The following is an 11,351-nucleotide window of genomic DNA, read 5'->3' as shown; positions in this document are numbered from 1 at the left end:
ACTAATCAAATGATTGGATTTATGGATGATAAAACGTATGATAAATTTACACTGTAGGAGGGAGCTGAGATCAATCCCTCTTGGGCAACCACATAGCAAATATTAAAAATAGCCTACCAAACACCTAGCAATGCTAAAAACTCTACGAACTAGCAAACACATAGTAATGTTATGGCAATGACATACAGTACAACAACTGAGCATTGTAGCAACGATTTTCGCATTATCACACAACACTATATTTTAAAACATAAAAACAACCACATGCTGTATTATGCACGCCAGGCCAGTAGTTGGCGATGTCCCTTTGTAAAGAAACATTACACACCTAGGGCCCTATCATACTCTTGGCGCAATGCAACACAAGACGCAGTGCAAGTGTCTTTTCTAGTTTCAGTCTGGCGCCACGTCTTTTAATTAGAAAAAATGCATTTGCGCCCATTTGTGCGCCCGTGGGCGTGCAGGTCTAAAAAAGAGGTGTTTAGGCGCATTGCTGGCGCATTGCTATTTTAAGGAGGTGAAAATAGACTGCGCCGTATACCAACTCAAACCTGGTCTAAAGTCAATGGCACAATATTTTTTGTTTTTTAAAGAGCGCGTTGGTAGAAAATGCGCCTCTGGGCAATGACTTTGCTTATTACACACAGGGATGCGCATCACATAAACATGACAAATATTAAAAACAAAAGGATTACAGTGTAAAAGAATATTATTGTGTAGGATACATAAATATAAAAATTTAATGATTGCGTGTATTAGAATTAGGCTACATATTTGCAATTCAATACTTATAATGAATGAAATTCTACTTCATCCCAAGACTTCTTCACCGCAGGAAGCTTTAGTGGATTCCTGCTTGTCCCGTAGATGATCTGCGTTCAGTTTTTTCGGCAACAAATTGCGCCATGTAAATCGCGATCCGCTATGGCGCGAGCGCATCTCGCTCTTAAAGGGAATGGGAGATGACACTCTGATTGGTTTATTGAAACGTTACGCCCATTACTTATTAAGAGAATAGGGATAACCCATTCAAAAAACGCACCCTGGCAAACAGACCGTTTTTCTGTCATTAAAATAGCAAAAGTGTATTAGGACATGTCCTGAGTGCACTTGCTCCATGCACTTTACACTTTGCATTTAGATCTTTAAAATAGGACCCCTAAGCATATATGCATTCTTATAGACTTAACACATAATATGCATATGCATGACAGCACTGTTTTTAGCGCTGTGTTTGTTGCTTACATAAAGACGATAGCAGCATCATTTTAAAAATTCGCGTTTTGAAAGCTGTTTTTCAAATGTTTGCCATTGTCCTGTTAAATGAATGGCCAAAAATGATAAAAAATGATTAACTAACGATGGATCCATTGCAGATTACATATAATAATGCATCCCATTTGTTCCGTTACACAATGTTTTGCTCTTTTACATACAATGGTTATAATGGACTGGACTTCAGCTAAATGCTGGCAGTTGTTTTTATCTTGGCACAGGTTTTTCAGCTCTAACCTAATGTGCTTCTATTTGGCAGGGCTTTGGTCTGCTGGTTCTGTTTCCTGTGCTGATGAGGTGTATGAAGGATATGACATTAGCAAAACTCAGTGCTTTGTTCAGAATCGCCTCTTACGTCATTCTCGCCCTCTCGAACAACACATGGATGGTCTTCCTTGGTAAGCCCCCAATCACTCTGTTACTCGTGATTTATATATGATGTATTGGCATAATGAAGCTCCTAGCAAAGTTATTGTGAATGAAGAATGATCAAGAAAATCATTATGTCAAGTTAATGATGCGGTAGGGTCAATGATGTGATTCGTTTTGTCCAGACCCATTAATTTATTCAGAAACTCATTAAAAATGAAATTCATACATAGCCTACCGTGACTTGAATGCACATATTCTATGGCAAGGTATTGTTTATTTCTGAATTTTGATTCAAATTTATTCTTTCTCATTGGCATAAATTAAAACATATCATGTAATATATTTATAATGTAAAATAATTTACATTTCAAATAATTATTGTTCTGGACATTCTATTCATCAAAGAATCCTGGAAAAGTATAATGGTTTCCTTAAAAGGATTACACGGCATGACTGTTTTACTTAATACAAATAAGAAATGTTTTCTGAACATATTTATATGTATATGTAAATATATTTAAATGGAAAGCAATTATTTTAAAATGTAATGATATTTTACAATATTACCTTATTTCATATTTTATGTATTGTTGGTGAACACGATAAAGTTATGTGACATACAGCCAAGTATGGTGACCCATACTCAGAAGTCGTGCTCTACATTTAACCCATCCAAAGTGCACACACACACCATGAACACACACCCAGAGCAGTGGGCAGCCATTTATTCTGCGGCGCCTGGGGAGCAGTTGGGGGTTCAGTGCCTTGCTCAAGGGCACCTCAGTCGTGGCATTGCCAGCCCGAGACTGGAACCCACAACCTTAGGGTTAGGAGTCACACTCTCTAACCACTAGGCCACGACTTCCCCATGTGAGAGACTTTCCAAAACGTCATACAATTTTTTTTATACAATATTGTGTATATCATAAACATCAAATTTTCTATATCACTATCAGTCTTTTAAAAGAGATATATGTTAATATAGTTATAGAGTTTTACACTTTAAGATAGTAAGAAAGCACACCTGACCCTATTTCAAATCTGTCAGTGAGCATATCAAAGCACATCTCTCTTCCCTAAAACAATGTAGATTTCTTTTGTCAGCATGCACAAAGCAAATGTTTCCAAATTGAGGCTGACAATCTTCACTTGAGCTGACTGTTTTAACAAGACGGTCAAATGGGTAAATGCTTGGGTGGGGTGTCTACCTGACCAGACTTTTTATGGTTCAAATTTATTTATGGTTCCTCAATTGTGTCTGAACTCCTTGCCTTGTTCCAGGGGGGCTCCACCTCCAAAGAGGAGTTCTCAGAGTGGTAAGTAATGATAACATTGTGCCGGCATTCATATAGCCACTCTCAGGGAGAGACAGCCGATCGCTGTTAATACTTTTAATTAAATAGATGGTTGTGGAAATTGTAATTCTAATCAATGTGGAGGATGAAAGCCTTTTAAAGAGAGATGAGTGGCAGTTCTGATGAATAATCAGTGCCAGGGAGGGTGGAATTTGCATGCTGGTCTTTTCTGTTGGCTGTGATAATGAGGGGCACAGCAGTGGCACACCGGAGCCATAACCTCCATACTGAAAGTACATTGTATGTGTGGTGTGTGCAGAACCGGCACACACACACAGAGATGTGTGCACTGAGTTACACCCCACCGCATTCGCATCAATCCATACACAGTAAATCTTCTGTTCTCTTGAGGATCATCTTTTCTTGAACATGCATGATCAGGCTTCTGCGACGAGCGAGTGACTTCACATTCTGAACCATTAGGAAAATCCCATGCTCTGTAATCACAATTACCTCACAGAATTTCATACATTTAGATGAAGCTCATGAATTATTGAGTAGTCCATTCAGGATCTTACACTTCAGAACTGGTTAGCATTTCTATGGTCTCACAGAGATTAGTTTACTATGGTTTTATGTTTAACGTTAAGTAATGTTGGTTGCACTTTATTTTACAGTACGTGTACTTACATGTACTTACAGTGTATTTAGCTAAGAAAGTTCTGGTAATACAAGGTAACTACATGGGGTATGCTTAGGTTTAGGGGTAGGTTCAGGGTTAGTACCTAGTTATTACATAGTTATTGTAATTACCATGAGTACCTGAGGAACAGGACTGTAAAATAAAGTGTTACCATAATGTTTCTTAAGCAGTGTTTAATACAGTATTTGCAGGTCTATTTAGTTATATATCTTAGCAGGTTTCTGGTATTTAAGTTTGTGTGATCTGTCCTGTGGTTTTTGTAGTTGCTGTAGTTGGTGCTCCATCTGGGATCAGCCAAGCAGTGATTCGTTCTTTGTCTTCTGCCATCGTGGGACATGATGAACAAGGTATTGTGTTTGAAATTCACAATTCAGTGAGAGAAGGAGACCCCACAAAAACGAAAGGATTAAAATTATGAACAGCAATGGTTTTGAACACAGCAGGATAGAAAAACCATGAATACTGCAGTTTTACAATAGTAACACCATGGTTAATTTAGTGTTAACATGCCTCGGAAATCGGCATGGTCAAATCATGTTTTGATGTAAAAAGACTTCGGTAAAATTGTGGCTTTTGGATATATACCATGGATGTGGCAGGAAGGTAAAGTTAGGGCATAGCCGTAGATCACTTACCGGCTGCGCAATATCGCGTTCATTATCGAAGGCGATTCATCTGGGATAAAAAACGCGATATTGCATAGCTTGTCAGTGATCTATGGCTCTGTCTATTAAATGCCACTCCAATTATAAGTAGGTGATGGTGATTTGGCAGTAATCACGGAACCAGATTTACTGACTAGATGCGCATTATCGTATTGTTAGATATATCGCCCAGCCCTTGGTAAAGTCGTGTTTTTTGGATTGATATAATGGTAAAATTAATGGTATAATCATGGTTTTTAGATGTTTTTTTTTTGGGGCGGGTGGGAACTCTTGGGAAATATGGTATTACCAAAATAACCACAAATTTTACAATCGTGTTGCTTCATTTACCATATTTTAATTGTAATATCTGTAGTAAAAGTATAGTAATAAAAAAAAATCATAAGGAAAATGCCATGGTAATACTGATTTATTTACTTATTTATTTGACTATGGTTTTCATGTTTTTTTTTTTTTTTTTGCTTGAAGGTTTATATGTATGTATGCATGCATGTTTGTAGGTAGGCATATATTATTTTATTTGCAGAAATACCATGGTACTAATGTGGTTTCTGTATAGATACCATGCATGCACATGTACCATAATACGTTAAAGCTTCAATATGTATATAGTTGCTTTGGAACTATATGATAAGACTGCACAAATACATTTAATTATTCTGAATCATATGAATTTACAGTAGTAACCATTCAGTTCCATGGTATTATCTTCTGAAACCATCCCTGTGTGTTTTAAGGCATATTGCATTGTGTAATGGGTACATCACAGCATTGCTTTCTTCTCCATTTGATCTACAAGCCCATAAATGAGCTGAAATATCCTGAGGAAACTGCAAAGTGTTTCGACCTTCATATGACAGATAGATTTGAGTCATGCTTTTCTTCTAAATCTTTACTTTCTTTCTTTGTTTCTGCCTGATAACGTAGCTAAAAGCCCAAGATATAATCTCCACTCTCCTTTCACAAATCCTTAATCAGAGACGTTGTAGCATGCATAATTAACCAGAAAAAAAAAAAAGAAATCATGGAATTATCAAACTCGGCTAAGTGGAAAACAATGCAGGAGGAACAGCGAGACAACAAACAACCTCTTGAATACACTTTCATATTCATATATCCACCCCTGCTTGTTTCCACTCACAGAGCATGCAGTTGTAAGCCACTCCAAAAGGAAATATCCATTTAGCTTGTGGATGCAAACATTTTTCTTCCCATTTCTTTTATTTATTTTCCTGTTGATGCAAGAGTGATACAACTGTGAAAGGACATAGTGATGACAGGCCATTCCCATCCTTAAATGCACTGCTTTCACCATGCAAGCCTCCTCTCTCTACTTTGACAGCCGTTTCCCCGGCTAGGGGCTCAGATTGCATGTGTTACTGACTCTATTGCAGTTTCCAGTCATTCCGGGGCACTCACATGACTTCGAGCTCTGGTGAAGATCAATAAGTACTGCATGTCCCAAGTACTTACGGGCTGCCCCGATGTTCTTCTGCTCCAGTTAGTCAAAGCAGTCATGAAGTTCAGTGTAGCTCAGAGAGATATTTTATCAAAATGGATCAAACCATTATTCATGCCAACGATCTACTGCACAGACCTCAGTTTCCAACGGCTATTATTCTTTCATTCAGATAAAGTCATAGGTTATGAATTTCAGGTGCATCCACAGCATATTAATGAAATGCCACTAGTTTTATTCACAATGTTTGAAATACCTCTATCAGAAAAACGTTTTTAATTTATGGGTAATTGTTGGGCTCCACTAATATTGAAATCATTTTTATGTAAGTATGTTAGTTTATGTTTGAAATAAAATACATTTATTAAAATAGACACTCACACACACTTTCACTAATTTTGGTTCAGCTGTTTTCTATAGATGTCTGTTTCACGTCTTTATTTACTTTAATGTTGATGTCCTCAGGTGCCATGTTCTCCTTCTCGGCCTCAGTGGAAGCGACCTGCATCCTTATTGCTGCTACGATCTTTAACGGGTTGTACCCCCTGACCCTGCCAACCTTTCCCGGGATGCCCTTCATCATCATGGCAGTCTTCACACTCATAGTGCTCATTCTCTTGCAGTAAGTGAATCATTCATTCTTTTATATGGAAACTGAATATAGTGAATGCAACACAACTTGTTTTTGATTTTTCTGCCTACATAGGCATTATTTGGTGAAATAATGCAATAAAAACAGTAATATTGTTAGATATTATTACAATTTCTAATATCTGTTTTCTGTTTTCATATATTTTACATTGCAATTTATTTCTGTAATGGGAAAGCTGAATTTTCAGAAACAGTGTCCTCAGTGTCATTTCTCATTAATATCAAAATTGAAAACAGATGTGGTGCTTAATATTTTTGTGAAGAGCATGAAATTTTTTTTTATTTGATGAATAGAAGGAGTTACCAAACCGAAACAAATTCTTACCCGATATTTCATATTGAATGTTGAAAATGTTTATGTGTATGTGTCCAACTATTCTTGAACAAAAAATGTTGTGGCTGTTGCCATATCTAACATGAAATGGTTCTAAACCACATAAAAGTTTCAGAATGGTGAGTTGTGACTATATGTAATTTATGTTGTAAAGCAAAACAGGACTCTTTAGGTAATATTATCCGCAGACCATATTTTATTCATAAATTGAAAACTCTTTTGCTCGAGAAGCCCATTAGAAATTCCAGAGAGAAGCCATGGCTCAAAAATGCTAATTCTCTTCTAGGTATTAGGGCTACAAACTGAACCCATCTATTCAATTAATTTGTATAGAGCTTTTCACAATACTTATTGTTCAAAAAGCAGCTTTACAAAGAATAGTGCCTTAAACCCCCAGTGAGCAAGCCAACTCGACTATGGCAAGCAACAATTCCCTAAGATGTTTAAATAGATGAGGAAGAACGTTTGGGAGGAAGGCACAGTTGGGAAATTCTGTTGGGAATGCAACGGGGAACACCTGGAAAGAACACAATGGGGACAGGAGCACATAAAAAAAACATGGCACAGAGTCTGACAAATTGCATGTTTTAATATGAACATCAAAAAATATATATTTTTGGCTAATCTGTTTTTCAATTATATGTCATGATCAGTGTTTTATTTTTATCTTCTACAATTCACAATAGTGCTTCAGATTTATCACGGGTAAAATAGAAAACTAATATTTATATTAATAGGTGGTTACTAATATACTCCCATAAATAGACTGAACTGCATTGTCTTTCAAAAATAAAGGCATTGCCTTCATACCCATTGAGGTTTGTCATGTGGAAGCATCCAGGTACAGGTTTTATATATTCCAATGTTTGTTTGTTTTTTTTTTTCCTCTTGAAATAACGTTTTGCTTCAAGATCCAGATTTTACATTGTCGAATCAACATGGTAGCATAAGCGTCCAAATAATTTTATTTTCCAGGTTACTAATGTGATTTTTTTTTTTTTAATGCAAAGCTCTTGTCAATGCTGCATGCCACTTACAAACCATATATATAACAGATCTAAAATGTGTTTTACTTTGAAGTATGTCTGCATCTCCATTGGTTTAGATTTTTTATATTTGGAGAAGATGAAATATTGTGTGCTAATAGCATAACATAAGTACTTACATTTGTCATGTGGTGAAATACAGAGGATGGCAAATTAGATATTGATCCATCTCTTGTGTATTCTTCGGCATTTACTGAGAGAGGGATCTTAATCCATTTCTACTCTTCTCCAGACGTAGTATAGCTATGATGTGAGCACTCTAAAAATGTCTAAACTTAATCTAGGTACTAAGGTCTAGTTTCAAATAGTAGATTAATGTTTTCAAAAAGATGTTCTTTAAAGTTCTTTAGAAGTTCTTTAAAGGTCAGTCATTATTATTTGGTGATATCAGTATTGTAGAAATAACGCACTTTTAAAGGAGGACGGTGTGGCTACACTGAGGTTTGTGCTGGTTTAAGGGCCTCAGACTTACAATAATGTGCATTGAAATAATGTGAACTTTTACCAAAACACACTTTGATGTCTGACTCAACCTCAATACATTATGTGACATTAGAGCATGGTGCTAGCAACACTATGGTCATCGGGCCTAATTTACAGGGAATGCACGAATTGATAGTTTATACCTTTAATGCAAATTTGAGTTACTTTAAAGGTCCCATTATTCGTGCTTTTTTGAAGCTTTGATTGTGTTTACAGTTTGCAATATAACATGTGTCCATGTTTCGCTGGGAAAAAAAAAACAACAGTATTTTTCACACTATTCACTTATCTGTATACCGCTGTTACATCCTTCAAAAAAATAGACGCTGCTGTGATTAAAGTCAAAAATCTGTTCATATCAAACTATCTGTAATAACAGAAAAAAACAATAGTGATCTGTGTAGACCTGCGTTCATCTCTTTCATTATTTAGACTATGTGTGTGAATTGGTGGGCGGGACTAAACAGGCATTGCTGTAGAAGCAGGCGTTGATCTTCTTCTGCAGAGGCAGGGTTTACACGCTCTATTAAATCACAGAGCAGCACATCCCACAAGCTATTGTTTTGGCAGATAGGCTTCAATATAAACTGTTTTTAGACTAGTTTTGATTTCTGAAACTTACAGGATGTTTTTATAATATGATGACGTTTTATGTCACAGGTCTGAAATCATGCTCACCTCACAGGTCGACATGATTTTGCCTAGTAAGACATGTTCCTGGATCAACTTTATTGCCCCCCCCCCCAAAAAACGTAACCCAATCTCTACCCCTAAACCTAACCCTACCCATAATTTATTCCTAAAATCAGTGAGTAATGATAGCTGATTATCAAGGGTGTAGAAGCACCTAACCCTGATTTTAAGCCTAAAACTGATATTCCTAAAAAATGTTGTATCTCAAATCTTGGTTGATTGGAATGTTCAAGCTCACCATATGTCACAAGGGAAGGGAATTAGATTTTTCAGTTCATGACCCCTTTTAAACAATCTTACTGGCCCCAAACTTTTGAAAGGCACTGTACATTTTGGCAGATTTGTATTTTTAGTGTGAACTCTTCTAGTGTAAACTTTGATCTATTTAAGCCCCTTCTTATAAACATCTAAACTAACTAACTAAAACATTTAATTAAATAAAAGGTATGAGAAAGTGACACTTTCATCCAAAACCAAATCTAGTTTATTGAAATTTGAGTGTTAACACTCTTGGCAGCCTGGATTTTATCCCTAGTATCTTTAGTTCATTGATCAAAAAAGATAACCTGCTATGTGCAATCACAGTAATAACCCGTTCAAGGGGTTCCCTAAAAAGCTTTGATCTAACTGATGCACTTGTCAGGTTGGCAATAAACGGCTCTACTACCTCCATTATCAGCCTTCAAATTGATTCTGACGTGCATTTGATGTTCTTCCTCAGACTATATAATTAAGTGATTGTCTTAGGTAATGAAGGCATTAAGTAATGTACACCTGCAATAAAGCCTGTGTGTGGTGGGTAGTGAAGTGTAGGATGGTTATCACACCCAGGCTGTAATTACACCACTAATGGGCTGTTCCCGGAGGCAGTGCCCACTCAGGGTTGCGCAGTCTCCTCTGCGTCCCGAGCAGTGCACTATTAATCCTGTGCAATTCAGAGGAAGACATACTGTTCTTAATCCATACTTAATCCATTATCCTGCTAGGAAATGATACGTGTCAAATCAGAAATTGCAGGTTGTCTTGTGAAAACTCAAATTACACCCTTTGACATTTGGCTTTTTTATTTGTGTGGAGTGAATTTGAGAAAGGCACCCATAAACGCAATATAAGCTCATTGGAAAAACTTGCCATTACTTGTATTTTTGTGAAACTCCAAAAACATACTTATACAGTACATACAATCCACTACAATTTCCAGCTGAAATAAACATTAGTGGCAAACCTTTTTTTTTTTTTTTCTCACAATTTAAAAAGAAAGGAGCAGATTATTGATTAATAAAGGATTATTTTTGCATTGTTCCTTGCATAATGTTATGAGAAAGTTAGCGATTCTGATTTCCATTTAAAATTCTGCTTATTGATACAGGTTCTTACCAATTCCCAGTTTCAATTTCGACAAGTACAAAAAAAAAAAAAAAAAAAAAAAAACTAATAATAAAAAAAAATGAAGTCAAACATTTAGAAATATGTTACACCCCTTGTTAGTTAGGTCTTGTTTTGATTAGGACTATTATTAGACTTTTAATCTACTTTAGGTGTAATAAAGTAAAACATTTATTTACAATTTACAATTTGTAAAATGTTTTATTATTTACAATTAAAATATGTATTATGTGTCTTTATTCAAAACCTTCTGCTGAGCTGAATACCATGAATAAAATCAGCAGCTCACAGAATTATTTACAACTTACATTATTACGACCAAGTAACAAGTAATAAAATAAGAAAAAAATATATTAATTGGCAATAGCACAAATAAACAAGGGTACAGAAATCGAAATAACATGGGAAATGACAATGCATGGGTTTTCTATTTCTAAATAAAATTGTATACTATTAAATAACATCAATGACACAGATGGCAGCAGGTTTATTAGGCTGAAACTTTGAGATCAAATTCATTGATCCAATATACTGAAACTTTTTTTCCCAGTTATGTTCACTTAAGACAAAACTGATTGTGTTTAAAAGGATCTTTTGACATTAACTCAATAAATCAATTCAGTGTTTGAGCACTATATTAGAGGTGGCTTTTTGTGTGTGCGCAGCACGAAAACCGTACACAAGTGCCAAATTAAGTTCTCTTTTGCATCTTCTTGTACTTCAGTGTTCTTATTAAAAGGCACACTCTGGAATCATTAAGTAAAACTGAAATGTGTTTCTTATTGAATCCATGGTACTTGAAAATTTGGAAATGTTTCTAAAATTAAACTGGTTCTCGATACCCAACACTACTATAGTGCATGATTTGTAAACCTATACATGTCAACATATTCATCACTTATGTAAACTTCATATGTAAGGGGTTTTTAAAAAAATCTTACTGACCCTATACTTTTAAACGGTAGTGTATATGGACTTTCTTTCAGACA

General features: G+C 35.8%; 1 protein-coding gene across 1 annotated transcript in view; it reads left to right on the top strand.

The window, feature by feature from the left end:
• LOC127933439 (proton-coupled folate transporter) overlaps positions 1-11,351 on the top strand; it is a 38,457-nt gene that overhangs the window by 10,650 nt on the left and 16,456 nt on the right. Inside the window, exons 4-6 of the mRNA XM_052530453.1 lie at positions 1,535-1,673; positions 3,909-3,992; positions 6,235-6,391. Coding sequence (XP_052386413.1) covers positions 1,535-1,673; positions 3,909-3,992; positions 6,235-6,391 — 380 coding nt within the window. The remainder of the gene's footprint in view (positions 1-1,534; positions 1,674-3,908; positions 3,993-6,234; positions 6,392-11,351) is intronic.

Source organism: Carassius gibelio, chromosome A17, assembly GCF_023724105.1.
Source record: "Carassius gibelio isolate Cgi1373 ecotype wild population from Czech Republic chromosome A17, carGib1.2-hapl.c, whole genome shotgun sequence".
NCBI classification, from domain to species: domain Eukaryota; kingdom Metazoa; phylum Chordata; class Actinopteri; order Cypriniformes; family Cyprinidae; genus Carassius; species Carassius gibelio.
Note: the sequence above shows the minus strand (reverse complement) of the source record. Positions and strands in the feature narration are given on the sequence as shown.